The sequence below is a fragment of the Hirundo rustica genome, chromosome 7 (genome assembly GCF_015227805.2).
Source record: "Hirundo rustica isolate bHirRus1 chromosome 7, bHirRus1.pri.v3, whole genome shotgun sequence".
NCBI classification, from domain to species: Eukaryota; Metazoa; Chordata; class Aves; order Passeriformes; family Hirundinidae; genus Hirundo; species Hirundo rustica.
In genome coordinates, this window is record NC_053456.1 from 16,805,758 (window position 1) to 16,831,526 (window position 25,769).

Genomic DNA, 25,769 nt, shown 5'->3' on the forward strand with positions numbered 1-25,769 from the left:
TGAACATTCCAGACTATGAATCGTATATGGCTGAAATAAGAGGGGAAACAGATCTTTCTATCAATGACAATGAGAAAAAAGGAGGCTGGCTGGGAATGTATTATGAACTACATTTCTATAGAGGCTGCGAGAACATTCATAAACAGTGGCAGGTTGTTAAAAATTGAATGTTAATCCTTTAAACATATTTCAAACTAAAATTATAAGGCTTTAAAGAGTAAAGTACAATAGTGGTTTCATGATATCTATATTAAAGTCTTAAGTAAAATGAATTGTTTTTGCAAGTGTTCTAATATCAAAATGTAGAATTTGTAAAGGATATAATTGTCTATTCAAAATTAAGCTATGCAAAAGTGAAGTGAATGGCATACGTTTCAGTCGTGCTTTTCTTGAACATTTCTCCAGGTGCTTTGAGTGCTGTAGGATCCAAATCCCAGTCAGTTGTCTCACTGCAAATCTGTTTGTATTAAACAAGAATGGGAGCTGCATCATTTGATCCTTCACTCATTATTTTTGTAGTGCTTCTGCTTTGCTGATCAAAAGAGGTTTTCCCATTTAAACTAGCTGGAAGAAATCAACATTTCTTCTTTTTCTAACCTCAACAGCGATGGATACCAACAAGGATGTCAGGAATATGAAAGGAACAACTTTTGTTAGGAGGAATGAAATAACAGTAAAGGATTGTTATCTAATACCTTTCTTTTTGACTGACTTTAAATAGATCCATTTATCCTTTTGAAGATGCATAAGTGCAGTTTCCCCTTGAAATGTGCTATTGCAATAACTCCCAACGGTTATAATTGGAATTATATGCACAGATTGAGAGGAAAGTAGAGCAGTACACTAATTTTCTCTTGAGTATTGTGATTTCTTGCTCTAATTCTGTTCCAGATATTAATTTCATATATCTTCTACAAAAAAAGCACTTTTGACTACCTCACATATTCTCTCCTTGCTAATCTATCTCCCTTGGGCTACATCTAATATTCCAAATTTGGAGTTGATTCAAAAAGCTGACTTAATCTGGATACAGCACTGAGACTGTGTTGTTTGTATTGGTATCCATCTATGAAAAATGTGAGACAGGAACTGAAAGCTGTCTTGAATGTTACTTCAGTAGCATAGGGAGAGAGATGGTGTGTGCTGTTTGTAAATGTGTCACTCCTCTTCCTCTGCTGCCACCGCCAGGACTTTGTGTTCTCAGGGTGATGTGGAGGTGATATGTCATGGCACCATTTTACCCCCTGTTTGAGTAGAATGGGTGATGGTTTAAGAATTCATCTGGCTCATTTTTGCTTTTTATGCCAAAGACTGAAGGGAACATTAATTGTCCTGAAATGCAAAATGCATCAAGAGACTGTACCCACATCCCCTCTCCTGGCAGCATTCCTGTGCTCTATGTGGAAACACAGTTTTTGAGACAAACCCCTGTCCCATACTGACAGAGTCTGGTCTTTCAAATGCCATGTGAAGCAACTGACTTGTTTTGAATGCCAGTTGACCCTGCTTATAAATAAATTTGATAAATATGTTTTACTAGGAAGCAATGATGGGTATTTTGTTTGTCTTCATGTCAATTTATTTTTGGTTTCGGGGTAGATGTCCACCACTCTTCAGTCTTTGCATTACCCTGGAGGGACGTGGCCTCTGCATTAGTTATTTGGTCTTATATTTAGTTGGAGCTTGCCAGGACTGTTTAGGGTCAGGTTAGGAATGTGGCTCAGGTTAGGGTGCAGATTAGGATGCACATCAGGCCTCTCCAGCTCAAGACCTGGGATAAGAAATGTGTTATGGATAGGTTAGATGAAGCATTCAAAATATGTAGCTTCTGCCACTGCTATAAATTCATGCCAGGATCACCTTCACTCTCATTATGCAGTGAAAGCAGCACCTTTGGGGTTGGGTGTGTTTGCTCAGCTTGCTTCTCTGTCAGCTATTTCCCTTTTAATGGGGGTCTCTTCACTACCTAAACAATATTAGACAGTATTAGAATCTCAAGCTGATATATAGTACAGAAAATATCTGGGAATACTTTCTGGTAGACAGGAGACAGAATATTTCAAATTTGAGTCTTGTGATCTGTATGCTAGAGGACCCCAATGTCACAGCTGTAGCATATTGTATATGTGACATTAATTATTAAATGTTAAATACATTTAAATGTTAAATCCATCCATTTACAAGGTAAACTCAGCACAGAATGCACATTTCTACATGCCTGAAAGACTGCTTTCTTCCTCTCAGTTACAAATAACCTGTGACACCAACATTAGCTGCAGAGTGAACTTTAGTTATGTATTTAATCCTGAAGAGTTGATTTGTGATTTGAGTGGAGTACAGATTTTCAATTTACCTTGAAAAAGTACATGGTCTCCAACCTTCCTTTTGTTTGACTTTGTGAGGTATTTAGTCATCTTTGTAGCTTAGGGAAGCATTAGATATCTCTTTGTGATCTCAGCAAACCAAGATTTCATTACACAGGCAACTGTGTTATATCTGAATTCTGATTTAGTGCCAGAGCCATTTGCAAGAAAACAATTTTCTAAATATTACCCAAAACTATGCAAACTAGTACTGACAGATGGCTGTAAGATAGACATTAAAATGGTCCACTTTAACAGTTTATATTGGATTTGGTTGCTGTTGTTGTGTTTAGATTAATAAAAGGAAAGCAAATGACAAAATTCATGCATTTTGATATGTAGACAATGCTGGTGCATAATTAAATCAGACATACATTATATACTTTATTACTCCATATCAGTCTTTGTTACAGAGTAAAGTCTGGAGTCACACATTCCTATGCAAATACCTTGAGCCTGTTATAGCAATGATGAAGCTGTATCTCTGTTTTTCTATCATCCTGCAAAAATCAACATTGCTGCCTAAAAGTCCAAAGCTTTTCTTCTGCTTTGTTCTTTCAGTTTGCTCTTGAGACAGTCAATGCTCGTGATAGCTTATTTTCTGTTACTTTCAGCAGAGGGGCAACTGTCTTCTGTTAGATCTGAAATCAAAAATACATCTCAGAGCAGAGAAAGGAAAATCTAGTGGAATCTAGTGTCCTTCTCAGTGAGATAATAATACAACAACTATGAGCTATGAATTAATGATTTCCAGAATTATTAATTATGGAAAAATAAGGTGTCTTAATTTCTTCTACTGTTATGATTGTTATCAAGTATTTGTGCTGTTACAAGTATAGATAAAAAGCATTACTAGGAAATTAATCCTATATTTTAAAAAATATATTGAATATGATTTATTTGCTTTATAAGTGAATTCTGCAGTGCTTTGTTTCCAAGAAAAACCAGTGAAATAATTTTCTAGTTTGGTTTAGAGAAACATTTTTATTAAAAAAAAAAGTAATTATTCAACAGACAAGAATAGTGGAATTGCATGACTGGAATAGCTAAGGGTATAGTGCAGTGATCAGGAAGTCTCTGTCAGCAAAGCAGAGGGGGGAAAAAAATCCCTGTGAGTAACTTTTAGGTTGTAATTTAATATACTTTTCCCAGGTTGACCTACACTTCATGAAAAAGATACCACCTGGAGCTGAAGCATCAAACATCTTGGTTGGTGAACTCGAGTTCCTGGACCGTGCTGTTGTGGCTTTTGTTAGGTTGTCTCCTGCAGTGCTGCTTACAGGACTGGCTGAAGTTCCAATTCCAACCAGGTACACTTGGGCTGATTTTGTTTTGTGTTTTCATAAGTGCCTTGTGGAGGAGACAGGGTGATGTGACCCTCAGCTTTGCCATTTACTGAGTGAGGAATTTGGTCTGCTCTTTAACAAAGACATCTCTCAGCCTTCCACTCATCCACACAATGATGTGTGGGTATATTCAGACACATGCTGGTTTGTAAGTACTTCACAGATGTAGAAACGGAGGCTGTAAGACACAGTTTATCCTGTACAAACTGGTATTACTCCAGATGAAATACTAAGGTGAAATATTCAGTTTCATAGAATATTTCATCTGGAACTGAAACCACTTGTGTGTTACTGCATAATTATGTACCTAACTAAAAATAAATGAAGAAGAAATTGAGAAAAGGCAAAAAAAGCAGAAATTTACTTTGCATGGTAGGGAATGTGACTTTTAACCATAAATTTTTATTAGATTAATTTTTTCCAAGTTGAAACTTTTTCTGATGGAGTACTTAGAGAATGAAAACAAATTTTCAGGAATTGAAAGAAGAAGTATAAAAGAAACTTTGTATTCAAATAGAGGGCATTGGGATAGATTTGTGATTACATTGTGTCCTGCTGGGGTAAATTCAGATCAAAACTCCTAAGTGATTCTCTCATATCTGTGTTCACTGACTTAACTATTATTGCAATATACCCCCCCTTTTTTAAAAATTTGTACATAAGTTTGTACAAATATTCTGTGTCTCTTTTCCCTTCCCTCTTTTAGTTTCTATAAAAGCAGGATTCCAACAGTAGGCAGTAGTGTATTCCAGTTGTTTGTGACACTCAGGACACTCACATATGACACTTATGTTATGTTATGAAATGCAATGCTGAGACTCAGGTCCTTGCCTCTAACCAGATAAACAGTAACGTTTTCTTTGAATTGTACTTTGTAGTTACTTTGGATATTACTTTTTTGATGTTTTCTAGTTTTTGTGTGTGTATAAGAAACCTTGAGGGACTGAATTGACTTTGGAAAAAGCTTTTCCACTAAAAGGACAAAAACCAGAATTTTTGATTTTTGCTCAAATAAAAATGAATAGTTACAATTTAGGACAATTAAGTGTTTTGTTTTTAAGCAGAAGTGTGTACATAAAAAATATTCAGTACTATTTGTCAAAATGTTGTCTTTTGCATTTTAGCAAAACTGAGAATTTTAGTGATTTCATTTGAACAGTTCCTGTGCCTTTTATGGAACTTTACTTGCCTGTAGCCTCATGTAGAGACTGTCCAGAGCCTTAAGAGGAATAAAAATGATTTAAAAATTATTTTTATTTGGGTTAATTTAACTTCTCCACTCTTGCAATAATTTATGTAACCATAAGCCTTCTGTAGAATTAAATAAATTAATGTGTTCTGTACATAAATTGCAATTGCTTGCATTTATTATGTAAGTTAAGGTTTGTTATGTAAGGAAGTTTAGGTAGTCTCAATCAAGACTGACTGTTAAGCTTATGATATATTTTTGGAAGCTATTTTCACTTTTTTTTTTCCTAAGCAGAGCTTCATGTTTAAATGCATGCATGAGGATCTTGAAGGAGATTTATATACAGTGTTTATCTGAGAGATTCTTCTAGACCACATTTTAGATAAATGTTTCTGTAATATTTGTATTAATTTCAAGCATCTATCCTTTACAATTTCTCAAATTTACCTTTAATTTGCAGGTTTTTGTTTATTCTTCTTGGACCACTGGGTAAAGGCCAACAGTACCATGAGATTGGAAGATCAATTGCAACACTAATGACAGATGAGGTATTTTTATTCATGGCTCGGTTTTGTACTAACTGAAGAGGTGTAATAGGGAATCTCCAGTCCTTCAGATGAAATGTGGCTAATCATTCTGGTGATGACAACGAGCATTCTAGTTCATTTCACGGCCCTGTGACAGCTTAGATTATGCTGTAAAGGGATAACGAAATGAGAAACAGTATTCACAAGTGATATCTTCACCAATAAAGTTCCATTTTACACAGCTGCTTTCCAGTGGATTTATTTTTGTTTAAGCTGAAAAATCTTTGGAATATTTAGCAGACATAAGGATGTTTTTCTGTAGCTGCTGGAATTTCTATGAGAACTATGTACCAGAAGCTATTTTCAGTTGAAGCTGAGATTGTTTGTTCAGTGGGAATTTTACAAGGTGTGTTCTATGTTAGAGAAGAGTGGCCATTATTTTAGAGTTCCTTTTTCCATCTCTTTTTCCTCCCACACATATTTCTCAATTTTTCACAGGTATTTCACGATGTTGCTTACAAAGCAAAAGACCGCAATGACTTGGTGTCTGGAATTGATGAGTTTCTTGATCAGGTTACTGTTCTCCCTCCTGGAGAGTGGGACCCAACAATTCGAATAGAACCACCTAAAAATGTTCCCTCTCAGGTTTGTACAGTGTGAAATTCAGACACTTCTAAAAGTTGTGATGAATTTTTATTATGTAGATTTAAGTCTCATTAATTTAGCATTTAGCAGAGTCGCTGTGTTTTGCATCCTCTTTTTATTTTAGGTTCATTTTCTTTAGAAGAACCCTTGACTTGCAAGTATGCAGTATAGTGATGACATTTGGTTTAGTTCAGTACTAGTTCTCTCCTGAGTAAATACAGACAGTTGTATCTAAAGATACTTAATTCAGGGATAAGTGGTCTTAAGCATCCTTGATTATTCCAAATAGCCATGGTTTGCTTTTGTTCTAGGCTTACTGCAAGCTGAGAACTCTTTAAAGCTTGTTACTCTTTAAAATGTTTTCTGATACAAGATTTTTTGTGATCAATTCTTTAAGTTTCACAGAATCACAATTCTTTTTTAGTATTAACTGTCTGGTAAGAGAACTCCTCTACAGCTTATGAGGAGGTTATGTTGACGCAACTTAAGATAAAATTTTTATGTTTAAGCTTTTAACTTTCAGAGCCTGTTTCAGTGCTAAAACCCACGAGAAATATCTTTTCCTTCTGGTAGGAGAAACGTAAGATCCCAGGAGTGCCAAATGGAACTGCAGCCCATGGGGAAGCAGAACATCCTGGGGGACACTCTGGACCAGAACTGCAACGCACTGGAAAGTGAGTGAAAGCATATTCAAATCTTGTGTTCAAAGTGATGTTCAAAAGGAATGACAAGGGTCTGGTTCTCTCTCAGAAGTGTCTTGGCACATGATTTCATTCGGTCATTTGTTCTGATTTGCGTGTGCCGGGTAGCTGAAGATGGCAATGCGTGCTCATTTGCAGAGAACAGGAGAGGGCAAGAGGGTTTGAGTTTTCTCACTGTATTTATTGCAAGCTCCTTTCTCTAATATTTACAAAGGCCAGACCTCTCTTAAACTTGATTAATGTTTCTTAGTTTTGTACAGGATGAAGGAAAACTTGGTATAGTATTGTGCCATATATTATGGAATACTTAGAGCTGTTTTGTAGTTGGAGTTTCTGGGTTGTGCAGTTTTAGCATTTCTCTATTACCTCAGTAAGCCATGACATGTCCTGGTACGTGAGGCTGTGGTTAGCCTGGTGGATGCAATAGACATCAGAATGAAGAATTTGCCCTAAGGAATACTTATTTTCTCTCATCTAATATGGTGTGGTGTAAGCTGTCAGTGGCTGCCTTAGTGCATTGTCAAATAGATGTTTCTTTTACTTTGCTGCCTCCTGATATTTAAATATTGTTCCTACTTTTAGCATGAAGCTAAAGATTCAGCTGTAGTGCTGGTGTACACTGGGCCAGGGTAGATGATGGCCAGTTTGGCTGAAAGTTGTTTTCTCACCAGAGAACCTGCTAATTGACAGCTTGAAGGATTGTTTTAATACTTAGGAAGTATATATAGCACTATACCTTTACCTTCTTCTTTACTTCAGCAGCATCTGATACATTGTGTGCCTGTGAGGAAAAGAGCATTGTGGGGTTATGCTTTAGCTGTATGGTATTTTGTAAGGGAGCATCTGTTCCTAAATATTTGATTATACTTGACACAGTGTAAATGACAAAAGATGACAGTTCTTGTCCTTGAAAAATGGTAGTGTATATTGATTTCTATCATCAAGTGTATTTAGGAACAGGTTCTCAAATAAAGAACATGAAGCTCTATATATAAATATGTGGGCAAATAGGCACTGTGATTCCCTTTAATTAAACAAATGTAAAGAATTTTTTCATGTAATAAACAGTTTGATTTAGTGCATGGGAGCAAGCAACTGTTCAGAACTTTGGGGTCTGGATGATTAGTTGAAGAATTTATAAAAGAGACATGGAAATTTGTTTTAAAACAACAATAATTTCCTGGTTGAAGTTACAAAGGCAGGCTTCCTATAAACTTGTTTTTTTTGTGAGGGGTGAAATGTGAGAGTATGTATCATTTGACCAAGGAACAGTAGCTTCTCTGCAGTATGGTTGAAGCAATACTGCAGAAGAAAGTTTTGTACGCCACCTTAATTAATTGAGCTCTTCTGTGTTTTCTTTAGATTTTTTGGAGGATTAATTTTAGATATCAAAAGAAAAGCTCCCTTCTTCTGGAGTGACTTCAGGGATGCTCTCAGTCTGCAATGTCTGGCATCATTTTTGTTTCTCTACTGTGCTTGCATGTCTCCTGTCATCACATTTGGTGGTCTGCTGGGAGAAGCAACTGAAGGTCGTATAGTATGTGTTAACTCTGAACTTTTAAAACAAACACATTCCTAGTTTTGTGGTTAGTATTTCCTTACTGTTGCATGAATCACCTTTATATATTGGTGTTTTAATGTTTAGAAGGCTATGGACTAAGACATTACAAAAAGAACCTGTTTGAAAATTTATGGACACTTCTCTCTGTGTCATATTCAGAGTGCAATAGAATCGCTGTTTGGAGCATCCATGACTGGAATTGCCTACTCTCTTTTTGGTGGACAGCCTCTCACTATACTTGGCAGCACAGGACCAGTTTTAGTGTTTGAGAAGATCTTATTCAAATTTTGCAAGTAAGTGAAGATCATATTAGTCATCCTTCATTTGTTGTTAGGTAAAAGTAGAGACACCACCTATCCCAAAGTTGAAATACTTAGCAGTGCACTGCAAGATAAATTGTTGCTTTTATCATGTTGCAGAGTCGAAAACAATGCAGTGAATTGGTAATGCAGAAAGGTGAATTTTCTTGAGTTTTGGGCTTTTGTTGCTTTTAAACTTTCCTTCCTCCCTTCCCCCTTCCCCCAGCTGTTTTGAAGGGAGTGACAGCTTAAGGATATTTGTGGTGGTTTTTTGTTGTTTTGTTTTTTGTTTGTTTGTTTTAATTTTAACATTCTCTACTCTGAGACAATATATTTAAATCCGTGGTTTATCTCATCCCTGTCTCGAAAGGTGTTGCTTCTCAACCAAGAAAGTAAGTGCAGTAGAAGTGGTGCCCTCTTTCAATAGTCACTAATACAGACCATGCCATTTCCTCACCTGGACAGAGAGGGGGTGAAGTGTCCTGCCAGAAGAGCCACATTTAGGCTAATGTGCTGTACTTGACATATCTCTGCCACAGTGTGGGTAAAAGTTATGTCTCCATTTGGAAGCCATCATGCTTCTCTGCTATCCAATCAGCTTTTCTGCCTCGTTGCTGTGACAGGGACTTTTGTACCAGGATCTCCTGCACAACACAGAATAGGAAACCCTGCCTAGCACTCAAATTTTCTCGCACCTTCAGACAGACCGTTCAGTTTGCTGTGATAATGTCACACGGTGTGTTTGGAGCTCTATTATCATATGCAATAAGCTTAGAGAATTTTGATGAAAGTTGTTATAGCTACTCTTTCACAGCTTAAAAAGAAATTGGCAGGTGTTGGCTGTTCACAAAGCAGGATATGGGATAAAGAGTGAGTGGACCTTATACACTTCATGTGTGTGACTACTCTCAAAGCTGCTCATGTGATCCCTTTAATACAGATAGAGCTCTTAGTGTCCTGTTATCTGGGGGAAGAGCTCTGGTCAGGAGGTGACTTGATAGGTTCTTCTGTTCACAATAAGTACATAATTTCTAATTCAGACTGTGCCCAGAAAGGAAATTTTGAAGCTGCCTTGTCTCCATTCATTATGGCTGGACAAAAAGTTCAGTGTGTTAATTTTTTTCTCATTTTTAGAGAGTACGGATTGTCTTACCTTTCTCTGAGAGCCAGCATTGGGCTGTGGACTGCAATCCTGTGCATCATCCTTGTTGCAACTGATGCAAGCTCCCTAGTCTGCTACATTACCCGGTTTACTGAAGAAGCCTTTGCTTCTCTTATCTGCATCATTTTCATTTATGAGGCCTTAGAGAAGCTGTTTCATCTCAGTGAGACGTATCCAATCAACATGCATAATAATTTGGAGCTGCTGACAAAGTACTCGTAAGTAAGATTTCTTCTGTTAAATTTAGGTTGCAGTTTTTTTGGGGGGTGGGTTGTGGATTTTTTTTTTTTTTTTGTTTTCCCCATAGTCTCTGCAAGGAGCATAGCAGGAAAAATTTGCAGTTGTTGCAGCATGTGGAAGCTATTCAGTCATTATGGTGTCTTATGGAAGCAGTAGTTACTGGGGGGATGTGTACAAGCAGGACAAATTTACTTAAGACATTAAGAGATAATCTTAAGTAAATTACTTAAGATAAGATAATTTACTTAAGATAAGTAAAAAATGTATTTCCAGACCTGAGGTTTGGAAAAGCTTCGACATAATTAACTTGGAAATCATAGATTAAAAATAGAACTTAAAGGGACCTTGGTTTTAGGTCTCTATTAATTTTTATTTAATGAGACTTAACTCATGGTCCCTTCCTGTAACCTTGTACTTATAATTTATAATCTTTCAATGGCAACAGGATGTTCAGGTAATGTTTGTGTACCATAGTTATTTTGTTTTGGTTCCCCCTCCCTCCCCCCTTCCCCCCCCCGCAAATTGAAATATTCACCTTTCTAAAAGGTTATAAGTTGATGTGCCTCCTTTATTTTAACCACTCTGACATTTAATCCACAAGAGCAGAACTGGATTTGGAATTGCTAGATGCATCTCAGTAGCTCATAATCAATTTATTCCTAATACAAACATTTTTACTCTAACTCAATTTAAACAGTTTTACTTTATTGTGAAGTTTAGACAGGTACTAATCTACTTGGGGAATAAAAAAGTGAATTGCTTTTATCAATATTGTCTCACTGAGAAATAAAGCCTCATAGACCTGTTTCTTTGATATGAGAACAAAAATATTCTAGTAAAGGACAAGATCCGAGTCTGTCCTGTGGCCAGTTAAGCTTGCTCACATCAGTAAATAAAATGTCATTAAAAAGCATTTTCAATGAAAATCCCTCCCCAGAAATGTCTTTATTGTTTCACTGAACCCATTTGAACCCTCTGCATGAGCTGGGTGGGGCCCTAAAGCAACAGTGCCACATCTTCTGTTCACTGGAAAAACAGGAGTGTCTCAACCAAATGTCTCATTTGCATTTTAAGCTGGGAAAAACAGAACACAGCAACAGAGAAAACATTAGAGCTTTGTGTATATTATCACTAGAAAAATAGTTAGCATATCCTGAATCTGAATGTACATTATATACCTTAGTATATAGTACAAGTTAAATTAGAGAAACTATAGTTCTGCCATGACATACTCTCATCATGCTGGAAATATTATTATTCCTCTCTAATAGTTTAATCAGTAGACAAAGGAATATTAATTTGAAGAGAAAGGAACAGAGAACAAGAATAGACCATGCATGCAGTTGAGGTTATATCCTCTTAACTTTATTCACCTTCTGAGAAGTAGGTATTTTACTCTGAAGACCTTCATATGGCACAATCTTCATGGATGTTTTTCTTTGCCACTTCAAAGTAGCTGTCTCAAAGGAAAAGAGAACATGATGTCCTCCTATCATTTGAAAATCGGATTTTGAAATGCTATACAAAGACAAAAGAGTTATTTAAAGCATTTATCAGGTGGAGCTGAGATATTAAAATATGTCATGGAAAGCATAAACACAAGTAGATATATGTGCTCCTGGGTAGCTGTATTGTGGTTAGCTGAATCCCATAATATTGCTAGAGATTTCAGGGAAATGAGTTTAACACTCCTGCTTGTAGGGGTACAGTCATCGTTATGTCTATATTTTGTGAAAATGTTTTCTCATTATAATCCTTGTGTAAACAAATAAATGTTGTTGGTTTTAGTTAGAATGCCATTCAATAATCAGAATCCCAGACTGGTTTTTGAAGGGTGGTGTTTTATTGTTGCCTGCTCTTGGTAACTGAGCAATGAGTGTAGAATGTGCAGAGCACACAGGATGGTAAAAGAGCAACTTTTGTCATCCTCCAGTTCCCCTACTGACCCGTCCTGGCCTACAGTGTTGGAGTACCAGCACAACAGTTTTAAATTTTTCAAACACAACTCCTGAAAGATAAGCGTCTTCCAGACGTTTGGAAGAAAGATTTCACCACTGCCTGGTGTTTTCAAACACAAAATCAAAATTATTTGATATCACTGATATCAAACTTATTTGATATAGTATTTTTGTAGTTATTTGAGTTTATTATTTCATACCCAAATTTTCAGTTATTCTTTCACTCTGTGTAGATAGTAAAAATAGATTGACTTTTAAACTCTTGTATCTCACATTTGGCACTTACACTGTATCTTCTGCTTGCAGCATGTTCCTGTTATCAATCATGACCATAGCAACTGACCCCACTAACAGCAAAATGCCTAGCTGTAGACCTATAGCTCCTATGGGATGGGACTTGTATTATTTTAAATTTGAAATTATTTTTTAACTTTAAATGATTTTTAGAAATGGCTGTGTACTGAAAATCATTGCATGCTGATTACCTTGTAAGAACATATCTGCTGCTATCCAAGGATCTGTGCTCTAACAAACTTGGGCTGAAACTGGTCCAGTCCTTAAAGGACCAGCATACTCTGTTACAGAAGCTAATTAGTATCTGCTGTTTTGCTAATTAAAACAGCTGTTTGCCTTTTTCTCTTTGGGGATTTTAAAGACAAGTTTTTAATTGTTAGTAAAGCCTTGGCAGGTCTTTAATTAGCCATGGGTAATCTTCAAAAGGTTGAGCAACTAATTTCTCTTTGAATGCTCAACCAAAGCTTATGTATAACTTTATCTTGGATCTGCAATTCTATGCTACAAAACTTGGGATATACTGTAAAATTTCTGCGTTTTCTGTTGCCCGCTCAGATGATGTTGATGATTAATTGGTCAGAACACTGAATATATTTGGAATTTTCAGTATATGCTGTGGCCCAGCCATCCTGTTTTCTCCTGTGGGCTTTCTGAGGATGCTCTGATGTCCACAGGTAGTCTGTTGACTTGCCAGTATGGTTCCTTTGCACTAGTGAGGACACGAGTTTGACCCAGGAAAAATCATTGGCATTCTGTTAATGCTCTCTTCAGAGTACTACAAAGACAAAGAAAAGCGTAATTTTAAATGGTTGGTATTTCAACCAGATTGAAACCATATTTCAAGTAAGAAAGAAAACCAATTCTGTATTTTTGGTGGGCTTGAGTTCTGATACAAACTGTCTCTGTTGCAGGAATTTGATGTAAAAGGCATTAATTTCTTATATTTGAGAGTACAGGAGTCATTACTGCCATAATACACCTTAGAACACTAGAGGAACAACATTCATCACAGTTGGGGTATTCTTATTTGTTGTTGTTGTTGTTTTTAATAAAGGAGACCCGAATATTTGAAAATTGGCCAAAAGTCCTCCTAAAAGATTTCTTAAAAAATTGCTTTTAGCATTTTAGTAGAAGATTTTGGGTTTACCTCAAAAAGACAAAAATATCTTGTTGCATGATCTAATTAGTGTAAGGCTAGACATGATGCAGTTTTTACTAATTTTTAAATTTTATTTTTTACTCTGTATTTAAATATTACCCTTGATCTTTACATGATTACTTGCAGGCAAATCCATTCAGCATTTATATGTAACTTTTTCCTAAAACACCATATTTTTGATACAGATGATGAAGAATAAGGCATTTAAGTGATAAATCAAAGGAAGGACAAAGACAACCTGATTTTCAGTGTGGTACTGTGCTGTATATATATATATATTTTTTTTTTAAACTGCATTGTTTTGAAGGATTTTGAATAGTGTAGCTACATTGTTTATTAAATTAAATACAAATACTTCTTGATCAGAGCTTTTTTTTTCTATTTTTTTTTATGTGACCTTTTTGTATTTGTCATGCCATTAGCATTTGTAGGTTGGCATAGCAACTCTCTTATTTCTGCACTCTCCTCCTCCTGTTTTTTTCCTACCCTGGTAGCAAATATATCTCCAGTTAGTGAAACCTGTCTGGAACACTGATGCCCATCAGTTTTAATGTGTGTATTAAATCTTAGAATGTTATTTTTGCGAGGAAAAGAGAACCCCATATTGGAGCAGATGAAACCCACTGTTTTAAAAATGAAAAGAGAATAAGCATTGTGGATGAAAGGAATGTGATTTAGAAAGCAATCCAGTATTCTTTAAAATACAAGCATTTTAAGATAGTTATCTTAGAATACAGAAGTTCAGTTATTTCTCAGGGTGAGGTTGCTTAGATCTTTATATATCTTTTTGGTATATAGAGCATTTTATATACCTTTTTGGGTTTTATTAATTCTTTTTTCAAAGTGATGAATACATGTTGTTTTAATAATTCTTTACCAGAAGTTACTCAATTATTAACAGATTACATTGAATAATTTTAAAGTGATTTCTTGGCATAGTAATATGCATATTACAATCTGTCTTGGTATTGACATGCACTTAAGCATTAGGAGTAGAAAATCCCACTCTGATGTAATTAGGGAGCCAAGATCATGTCAATCTCCGTATCATTTCAGGCTATGGTAACCATTGCTTCTAGAAGAATTGTGAAGATTAGTTTTGTTCATACTGTTTGCACAAGCAAGTTTTAGATCTTCCATTATCTATATAAATTAATCTAAATACATCATTATTGGATGCAAATTAGCATCCTCAATTTACATCCTGTATCCCTTAAGCTGCAGGTGAAATGAGAAGAGTCAGTGATGATGAGCACAGTATTGCTCATGATGGTCCCAGGTATGTAATTGAATTCCTATTCCTGTAATGATTTCTTTGAAGTTAGATATGAATATAGATTTCTGTTTCCCTTCTTTATAGGGTTTTTTCCTACAGTTAAGTAGCTGTGCCATACCCTGTGTGTCCTTCCCTAAGAATATCCCTCTTCTTCCCAGAACCGTGCAAGTGCCATCACTAAGTTTAACTGCTCGTTCCATTTTACTTCTTGACAAACCTTGGAATCCAGGCTTTCTTTTTTTTTTTATTCTGTATTTTCCAAGACTTTTCTGTGCCTGCCCAGCCCAACTGACTTGTCTCTTTCTCCTTCATTTGAACATAGAGTGTGCTCACCTTGTTTTATTCTTTCCTACTACTCATCCCCTCCACTTTGGAAATAGATCTCCTTGTTAAGCAGTTCTCCACAGCATTCTGTTTGTAGTTGAGAGCTGGTTTACCCGATGTCTTACATAAAATCCATGGCTGGTTTTGTTACAGTACCTTTGTGTGTATTGATGCATTGCGCCTGAACAATTGAAACTGAATCTGACCATAGAGCACTGTAATGTATTGCAGTAATTTTTTCTGTACCAGCATTAGACTGAACCTCTCCTCCTCAAGTGTACGCGCTCTTAACTTTGGAAGCAGGGTGAAGTGACATCCTAGAAATACAGTGAAAGCTTTCAGATGAATTGTCAATATCCCCAGAGTTACACTGTTTTTCTGCACAGGAACCTGTGTTACATACCATAGTGCTGCTGCAAATGCATGGACTCCATACCACGCCAGATAGCTAATAGAACCCAACATTCCAGGTTAACAAAGCTACAATATGATTATAAACCTGTTTTCTAGACTTTCCCCTTGACAAAACACCATTCTCCTCCTGATGTGCTATCAAAGGAACCTGTTTCTTTGAAATTTCTTCAGTCTAACATCAGTTCCTCTTCTCAGATTTATCTTTTCTTCTCTGTGAAGCTATTGTGCTGCTGAGTGCATTGTTTAGGTGCTTTAATAGGCTTTTCTATTTTCTTCCTGAACTTAACCAACTATACAGACTTGTAACCTTAGAGAATATATGTGGATGCCTACTGATGTTCGTGACTGTCAGAGATGGGCCACATAACTTAATGGTCATAATTCAGGATGGCAGATCTCATAAATAAATGAAGGAAAAAATCTTGCTTTGCCATGACAGCTGTGCTGTGAAAGGGTTTCATGATACTGAGAATAGAACTTAACTGACAAGTCCATTTTCCATCACCATTAATTATTTTGTTTCAAGTCTTTTCTCCACTGAGACTTTGATTTAGTTGGTATGAGGGTTGGCACGGGAAGGAATATGGTAAATATATTGTCAGAGATATACAGGTATTGTAGGTATGAGACAGCAGAGAAGACATCATTTTATGGTACTGTTGTTGTCCTCCTCCCATGGAAGTTGTCAGAGAAGGAGAAGGATTCTGTGAATGCCCATAATTTGCATGAAAATGGTGTATTTGGAGAAAACCTAAACATGCACAGCATTTGGCTATTAATATACTTCAGCCTTGTAAATGCAACATAAAGATTACCTACACATGTACCTTACTTTAAAAACAAACCTAGTGATGTTATCTTCCATTTCATACTGTCATCCTCCTGTGTCTCTGTTATGTGATCATCTCTGAGAGCATCCTCTGTGCTAGGGGAAAACCTTCCTACTCATACTACCAAATATGTGCTCTGATATTCAGTGAGACATATTGTTTAAACAAGCACATTTTGCAACTTGTTTGTCATACTTGCCTGTAGTTTTTTAAGTATTATAAATATTCATATTGAGCAAATCTCATTCTCAGGCTATCTTAAGTGAGCCAGAAAGGCATTTTTCCCTTCTAGGAAGGGGAAATGGTGTATTGACTAATCAGGAAGAAGCTGCAGTTGCATCTTTTATAGATCATATCCTTCTCTAGCATAAATAGGTGTAGCTTGCAATATGTAAATGCTGGAAAAAATAAGAGATCCAAACCAGTTCCTTTTGGATTGTATAAAATTGTCAATAGTAGTCTTGAAAACTGCCTACTGAAAAATGGCAGCTGCCGAGGGGTGAATGGTCATGGGACTTTCAAAGGGAGCTGCACTGTTTATGTGTGTTTTATTTACTCACAAAAACACTGTCTGAGATTCTTCTTTGAATCTGGACTAGCAGCATGCTGCATTAAAATCTGTGCGGGGAGCAGAGCATGCATGACACAATAAAGAGAAGAAAATGGTGAAGAAGCCACCTGAAGAATCAGGGGTAAGAGGTTGATATTGTAAGGACTGGAAGGACTAGACTGAGGTTAATTTGAATTGAGCAAATAATAGGTAATAAATTTCTTGTTTTGCAGTTAACAGAAAATGACAGGCAGGGTGAAAGTGGTTTTAGTACAGAACCCTTCACCTGACTAGTTGTTGAGCAGCCATGATATTTATGTTGTATTGTTAATCTAAAAAGGAGGGGTAAAATATTCTCCAACTTGACATATAAAGTGACAGGGTTTTAATTTGTTAACTAATATTCCCTTTCCCATAGTCCAAAGAAAGAGGGATCACACAGACAGTCTTTTTGGTCCTATTAAGGATAGTCATAACTGTTCCTTTTGTGGAACAAAGAACACTGCTAGTTGTCTGAGATTTCCTGAAGTTGCTCTTGTCAGATCCTAGCTCTGTTCTCTGAAAATAGGACAAGTTGTAGATGTTGCATGCAGTGAAGTTAGGATGGCTGCCTATAATTAATTAAGTGAATGAACCAAAGCCTAGAACAGCTAAGCAATTGTGGAGAGTTTGGGAGGACAAAGAAGGGAAGTGGGGAGGGACTTTATACTGCTTATACTGTTACAGTTGAATTGGTGCTGGAGATGTAGCTGAAACTTTGATCCTCCTATAAAAGGGAGAGAGGTGTAGGCTCCAGGGAATACCCATTTTTCATGCAGTCCTAAGATTTATTATTTCTAATCTACCTTTGTTCTCTATTCTGATTAGCCAGAGATTTCTTGAGCACTTTGGAATAGGCAATAAAGACTTCTTGCTCTGGTTATGGTTTCTAGCTAGCAGGTTCAGGTTGTTACTCTTTGTTAAGTTCTCATTTTGTCAGTTCTAATCTTACGACAGTTCTGAGTTGTCTGAAGACCATCTTGTCTGAAATGGTTTATTTATCAACCTCAGATGTATAATCTAATTTTATTAGGCTGTATTAGATTTTTAAATACCCTAAAAGAAAGCAAGCTCCACTAATATCTGTCTAGCTGCAAAATAGGGACATTTTAAATACAGGTAGGGACCTGTGGCTGGATACTAGTGCCATTTTAGATCTCTCAGCCTCCAGCTGCTTTGAAAACAAAGGCATGACTCAACAAAGATCCTCTCATATGTGCAAAATCATCACGGATGTCACAGATACCATGGAGTTTACAGTCATCCATACTTGAACATCTGAATTACTACCAGGAGATCAGAATGTCTTGCAGTATCCAAAAATGTAAAGATGAAAAGGGAATTACTTCTGTCATCAGTGTGATGAAATGGATGTGTTGAAATTGGCAGCAAAGATTGCCTCCCCCCATATAGTGACACCCATGCTTTTGCTGCCACAACCAGTGTCAGATTCTTCCCTGCCTGTATTCTAGCCACAATGAAAGAGAATCAAAAGAATCTCTTGATTTTTTAGCATCAGGAAGATGATTGCTGACTTATCACTCAAAGACACAAGAGTACATTGCTAAGTTGGTACTGTATTTAAACTTGAATATGTTGCTTAGAAAATACAGGTGTTTTTATAGTCTATTACTCATTTGGTAATAGCATAAACTCCACACGGTTCTCTTGTCATGGGCAAGTGCTCAGCACTTTAAACAGCTTTACAAGAATGGAAGAGCATTTGAACCCCTAAGAGGAAATAAGTTTTTGCTTATTCCAGCCTTCTGAGTAATATTTTATCAGGAAAATAGAAGGATGTGTTGATGTTAACTATTTAGCATATTTTACTTTTTTCTGGCAAAACTACTCAAAGTAAAATGGGCAATGAAAGAGATTAAAATATTAAAAGGAATAAAGTAGGAAGCATTATTTAATTTATGTGAGATTCTCCTTGTAGGTCAGTCATGCTGGGAAATAGTTATCCTTGAAGCAATTATATCTGTTATGAAATGACATATTTTGGTAGATAATGTCTTTATGTGTCTTTATGTTTTGGCACTGAATGGTACCTTCCTTTTGTTTTCTGGGATGGACAGGGAGTGTTTTACTATCTCACAGTTCTATAATGTTAAGCAATTAGTGGGATGCTGGAAGACAGTAATACTATGATACAATCTCACATCAAAATGTCAGTGTTGCCAAAACACATACAGTATTGAAAGCAATGTAATGTTGTATATATCAAAACATTGAGATCATTGTTTCAGTGGTCTTCTGAGTAGAAACAGGATCTGATCTCTACAGTTACAGCCTAGTTCTGCTCCCATTCAGTGACAAAAGCACTGTGCAGGGTGATTTTGGGCTGCGTGGGTGTAGTTTGCACTAGGCGCTTATTTGCTGATGATCAGTCTGCCATTGCTAAATGCCTGTGCAACTTGGTAAAGACCAGACTGGAATGCCCTGCAGGAGGAAAGTGATATTGCTACAGAAATAAACGGTGATCTCATCTGAAGGTGATTTACCTGAGCTGTATTAAACTATAGCTCCAACTGTCACGTTTCTGAGGAAATAGAAATTTCGGCTCCTCTAACCTTTAATGTAATTTTGCAGTTTGCGGCAAGTGTAGCTGTACCATGTAGTGCTGGCGGCAGGCACAGTCTTCCCTTCTAGTGAGGAAGCGAGTGAGTGAGCAGCCCGAGCCACCTTGGCCTGCTGTAAGCAAAGCCCCGTGGGCCATGGCCCGGCGTCCGGCCAGTCTGCGATCGGCGATGGACACCGGGGGCCCAGGAGCTCCTGTGCTCACAGAAAACAGCAGTAACCTGACACAGCCACCTCTGCGTCGTTGCATGAACATCGAATACTCCCTTGCAATACACGACGTAGCCGTACTGTTTGTTGGTTTTATTCTGCTGCCGTAGCTCACTAGTAGTGATGTGCTTCATTTAACCCGTTTCGTAATACCTTGAACCACGCATTGAACACGCATTCATCCTGCACTTAGGGCCTGATCCAAAGCATATCAAATATATTTGAAAGATCCAGTCAAGGACTTTTGGCTCAGGCCCTCTACTTCTCTGAATGCAGTTGCTTTTTTCTTTATTTTTTTTTTTTTTTTCTGTTTATTCATGGGCTGTAAGGGTTTTCTTTCTTTTGTAAATAGCTGCATTTAAAATAAAAGCAAGGAATTGCACAAAGGTAACCTGCATCTTTCCCTATCTATGTATTAAATGCAGCTATTGTCACATGTATAGTATTGTAAATTGAAATAGAATGTCAGCGTTGTGTCCTTATGATGCAGAAGGTAGAATTTCATATATAGAAAATCATACAAATCTAGATGAGTGTTGTAATTTTGTGGAAAGATAAGCAGCCACATAGAAAATGGTGTAGGCAAGTGAATAAACTGATATTCTGCTACAGCTGTAGTGCAATTTATGCTCAGTGGCTCTGCACGCGATAGTCAGATGTTATCCTGTCCTCAGCTTCTCCTGAAATGTTTATCAGAAAGTACACAATTTATTTAAAGTTGTCATAAGCACATTAAAATACTAGCAGGCTAGATGGTGCTATAGATTATTAAAGTAGGATTAATTTAATGTGTATTGCAAAGCGCAGTTGACATCTTGGATCCTACAGAGTATCGTGGATGTTTTGAAGGCTTTGTCAAAGAAAAAGCCTCCCACAGTTGCTTCAAAGGCTTTAAAGACTTAATTTTGATTTTAAATTACCTATTTGCAGTATTGTCCTCCTACGCTGCCTCGTCACATTTTGCGTGTTAAAATACACAATTTAAAATGAAAAGTGTGCTTTTACAGCAGCTGTGGGGAAAGGAGAACAAGGGACACAGAGTTCAGAGAGCCTTTGGTGCTGGCGATCCTGACACTCAGAGCCCTGACAGTTGACTGCGTCGTTGGGCAGTTTTGCCTGCAAAGGCATTCCTTCATCTGGGAAAGAAAGAGGATACGGAGTTTGTTAATTGAGAAATGGATCAGCCTGGAACTGTACATAGCATCTAACGTCCATGTAGAGAAGTGTTAGGTGTAAGAGGGTGCAACAGGAATGGCTTATTCTCAGTGTTACAAACTATGATCAGAAGTATCAATAGACAAGGAAGAAAACAGGTGGTAAAGCTTAATGTGATCAGTGGTTTGATCAGTGGTTGGCACATTACGTACTATATATGCATATGCACCTCACAGCAAATGAAACTCTAGTAATAGCACTAGCTACTGAACTACAAACTGCTTCAAAGCATGCATTTACTGAACCCATTTGAACTAAAATTATCTGTCAACGTAGGGCATAATTTCAGTGTATTATAAAATTGATAATGTGGATTAATATCTGATATATTTTTTATTATTAAGGAAAAAACCCTTTCTTTTCAGATGCAATTGTGTGGAACCAGAACATCCCAGCAATAAAACCTTACAATACTGGCAGGACTACAATATATCTGCAGCTGACGTGCCATGGGGGAACCTAACTGTGTCAGTAAGTAAATTTTGGAACGTAATAAATAAAGACATAGGCAGAAATAATTTTGTCCACCTTGCTGCAACAAATGCATTAAGAAATAAGGGTTTTTTTCTGCTCATATTTGTTCAAATAAATAATAAAATATACTTAACAAAATCAACATGGACTTTATAGCATTATCTCCTTTTGTAAGCTTTTTTGCAGCCTCTGATAGCACACGTTAAAGCAAGTGTGCGCATTTTATGCTCTGCTTTGGAACCTTCTTGACACGCTAGTACAAGAGCTTGGCTGAGATGAAGTCAAACATGTCAAATGACAATGAATTTGTCCTAAATTCTGCCAGATGGCAAAACCAAAGTTCCCTTGTGTAGAAAGAACCAGAAGCATTTATTTCCCCTAAAACACACTTGCAATAGTTCAGGCTATGAAAAAGAGGATGGGGAGAAATTTTGTAACATTTTCTCTTCAGTAACCACTTCTTTCTTACATAAGTTCTATATATTTTTTTTTTTTTCCCCAGGAGAGGAAGGGAATAAAGCTACAATTCAGTGGGGCTTGCATGAATGTGTAACAAGTTTCTTAACTGTACTCTTTCCTATGTTTAAAGTATTTATATAATTCAAGTTTGCCTTCTTCAAAGCGACGTTTACAACTTGATTAAAGTCTTGTGTTGCGATTGGGCCATCACTTTTTCTCGCAAACGGATCGTTTCATTACACAGTCAAAGAGAATTGAGTGCAAAAGGCACCAGAGTGAAGTGATAACTGAATTAACCAAATCGTAGGCATAATCAAAAGGAACACTTAAAAGCCAATCCAATGGACTGTTTCCAGGAGATATTGTTCTTTTTTTTCAAAGGCAGGAATGCAGAAGAGCTCATGTTAAGTAAGAGATGTCTTCCATGCCTGCTCTGTCTTGCTTCCACGCCTTGCTCTGAGCAGGGACTGCTCCTCAACTCTGTTGGTGTGGCAACAGCAGAAAGAAAGTTGAGAACTGCTGGCCTGAGGGATTCCAGCAGTCCAGAATGAATATTCTCAAAATTGCAGCACACTCTAAGAGCATCTGTGCAGGGGCAGACTCCTCCTCTCACTTTCTCAGATCTCTGACAGTGTTTTTCAGAGTACATTTGCAGCTGAGGAGATTTAAAATAACAGATTTTGTTTTAACTATAAATGTAAAAGACTGGCTGCATTATATAAAACCCTTAAAAACTTCTGTGAAAGCTTATTACCAAAACCTGAGTTTACACAGGTAGCAGTATAACTGACCAACTTTTCCCATAAGTCCCTATAGCGTTAAAGAAAGACCTGAATTTTTTTTGTACTTTTGTGTCTTTATTTCTTGTAAGCATCATCAAGAAACTTCTGTTCTAGAGAGCTGCAGTAAGAGATTAGACATTGCTGTCTGTAAATATTTGGTCAGGCTCACCCCATTATGTCTCTTTGACTGTTCCTGTCTTCATATATTTCTTGTATCTAGTTGAAAGGTTTCAAGTTTCTGACGATCTGGATTCTCATTCTCTCTTAAACACCAATGATTATTTTTTGCTATCAAGACAAACCAAGTGTGATCAAAGGATTTTGGACCAAATGCTAAGAGGATTTTGATGGCGACAAAATCCTCTTCAGGAGGCATATGATGAACTTCATCCCAAGTTTACTGATATTCCAGTATAAAAAGCTGTGTGCTCCTTTGTCTCACAATCATCAAATAGCAATTGTGGTTTTTGCCAAGACAATCTTTGTTCAAAGCCAAAGGTTCCCATAAGATGATATTGTGCAGTGAGACTGATAAGCCAATGACACACTTGATTTAATACAAAAAGATCTGATCTGGCAGGATATTTCTGCCTGGAATGCCTGATTCTGGGTGCTGCATTTCATTTTTCTTAGTAAGTGTGGAGGGATTGGGAAGGAGAAGTGAGTCCAGAGCTGGTAGCTTACATTTCTAGAGCTACTCTAGATGATTTTAGACAACTAAGTATAGTAGTGGAGAAGAACTGGAAATGCTTTCCACTGTATCTGCACGTTGATAATAAAATATATTAAGTATAATTGATTTTAAAGATTTTGTGTTTCCCAGCATTTTATCTGATCTTTTTTTAAAGAGAAATACAATTTGCAGGATGCGCTGCCCCCGTGTGGTATTAAATGTTTTGGGCTCCTTTTAGGCCCACGCATCCCAAATAGCTTTTCCTTCAGTTGCTGGGCCTGTGAAATGAAAAAGAGAAAAAAAAAAAAAGCACTTCTTGAGAATGCACCAGGACACCAGGAGCAGCCTTTCTCTTTGTGCCTTTTGAACTTTGCTTTCCACACTTGGAGAGTGTTAGTAAGTGTAAATCTGTATTTGTACACAAAAAATAAATCTGTGTACTTGCTGAGTTTGAAAAAAGCCTGATTTTATATTAATGACTTTATTTATGGGATGTCTTAGTGACTTCATCATTTAATATGGCTAAAAAAGAGATTCCTTTGAGAATTTTCCATGGTACACACATAGTGAGTTTTAAGTTTTAAAAGAATAAATATCTAGAAATGGTTTTACTGTTTCTAGTAATACAATTTGCTTGCAATTTAGGAAAGAAATTGGAAAGAAAATGTTAGTGCAAGCATGGATAATTTTTAGAGCAATGCTGTTTTTCTCTCCCTTATAGGAATGTAAAAAGTTTCATGGTGAGTTTGTTGGGCGAGCCTGCGGTCATCACGGCCCCTATGTTCCAGATGTCCTCTTCTGGTCTGTCATCCTGTTCTTTTCTACAGTAACGCTCTCGTCCACACTGAAGCAGTTCAAAACCAGCCGATACTTCCCAACAAAGGTGTGTGCCATTATTTCAATTCAAAAGCCGTCATTAGGCAAGTCTAAGTAAGAATTCCATCTGCATTGCAAACTCAGTTGACTGCTGCTGAAGTAGACAGTGCATCTTTCCTCTGTAAGAAACTTCTATCAGAATAGGCATGGTTTTAGCTAAAGTAAGCTAAAGCTGTAAGCTGTACTAAAACAGTGAATAAAAAAATCTTAAATAGTACCTGAAGGTTTTAGTTAAAATTGTAATTTCTCTCAATAATCATAGGTACGCTCTGTTGTCAGCGATTTTGCTGTCTTTCTCACTATTTTGTCCATGGTTTTAATTGACTACGCCATTGGAATTCCATCACCGAAACTTCAGGTTCCAAATGCTTTTAAGGTAAGTTGTTGATAAATTGTGCTGCTTTACCATTTTGCAAAGTAATCCACGTTTGGTTTATAATTTTTTATTATCATCATCAGGGAGCAGTGATGCTATTTTAAAATTTTTGTCTTCACAAGGTATTATGCAGCCTCTCTGATTTATGAAACATGTAAATGAACCTCTCCCCTCAGGCCTCATGATGCTTCCTAATGTTATTCCTGCAGAGATTAAGAGGGCTCAAATTACCCACATCCTAGCCTACTGTAATGTTCTGGGGCTTCCTCCAAATTTTAGGTTTACTGTATCAAGTGCAACCAAGTCTGTAACAATCCAGATGATTTTATTGTGTAATTTAGTTTTTTGGCATCAGGAGAAGTTCAGAGTGTTTTTTAGTGCTCTGTATAGGTTGGTTTTAAAGGAAGTCATATCCTAGTAATGCTTTGTACATATCCTTGTGAAATTGAAATGTAAATAATCCTTACCGTTCTGACTGGCCATGCATGACTGTTTTCATAGCCCACCAGAGATGACCGTGGCTGGTTTATTACTCCTTTGGGGCCTAATCCTTGGTGGACCGTGATAGCTGCTGTAATTCCAGCCCTGCTTTGTACTATCCTCATCTTTATGGACCAGCAGATCACAGCTGTCATCATCAATAGAAAAGAACACAAACTAAAGGTACTCAGTCAAAATTTATACTTTCATTGTTGTTTTCTGCTTCAGATTATGTAATGTGCATCCATCTGCTTTTGTATGCTGGTTTGTTATATATGATATAGAACCCCTTAAGTTTTTATGCCGTTTTCTTTGTTGGTCTGTGTAGTACCTGTGCCCTGTGTCAGTGCTCCACTGCCTTACAGAAGACTTTATGAATGTCATTGGAAACACACATTAAAAAAGTCCTATCTTCTGTGCTTTAGTAGAAGTAGGTTTCATTTACTTGAAAAAAAAAAAAAAAAAGCCTTTGAGTTAATAATCTCCCTAAATACCACAATATTAATTGCCTCTCTAGGTATTGACGGTGCTGTTCTACTGGACTGGATTTTTAAAAATTAATTACTCGGGTTATTTTGCAATAGAAGATATGTTTCCCTCTCTTCATCCTTCTCTGTTATTCTACCCATCCTTTTTTTAATGCCCTTCCTATGTTAAAGAAGGGAGGAGAATAAAACTGAGCCTTAGAGGCACAATGGGTTCTTAAAACAACACAGGACAACTTCCTGCTCTGTTCTCCAACACTTTAGTTGCCTACAGATGGAGAG

General features: G+C 36.9%; 1 protein-coding gene across 7 annotated transcripts in view; it reads left to right on the forward strand.

The window, feature by feature from the left end:
- SLC4A10 (solute carrier family 4 member 10) overlaps window positions 1-25,769 on the forward strand; it is a 149,825-nt gene that overhangs the window by 105,879 nt on the left and 18,177 nt on the right. For all 7 annotated transcript variants that reach the window (XM_040069219.2, XM_040069217.2, XM_040069218.2 and 4 more), the window contains 11 exons: window positions 3,516-3,673; window positions 5,359-5,446; window positions 5,924-6,070; window positions 6,644-6,744; window positions 8,134-8,308; window positions 8,492-8,625; window positions 9,766-10,011; window positions 21,248-21,353; window positions 23,992-24,153; window positions 24,409-24,522; window positions 25,024-25,185. In XM_040069219.2, the coding sequence (XP_039925153.1) occupies window positions 3,516-3,673; window positions 5,359-5,446; window positions 5,924-6,070; window positions 6,644-6,744; window positions 8,134-8,308; window positions 8,492-8,625; window positions 9,766-10,011; window positions 21,248-21,353; window positions 23,992-24,153; window positions 24,409-24,522; window positions 25,024-25,185 (1,593 nt within the window). The remainder of the gene's footprint in view (window positions 1-3,515; window positions 3,674-5,358; window positions 5,447-5,923; window positions 6,071-6,643; window positions 6,745-8,133; window positions 8,309-8,491; window positions 8,626-9,765; window positions 10,012-21,247; window positions 21,354-23,991; window positions 24,154-24,408; window positions 24,523-25,023; window positions 25,186-25,769) is intronic.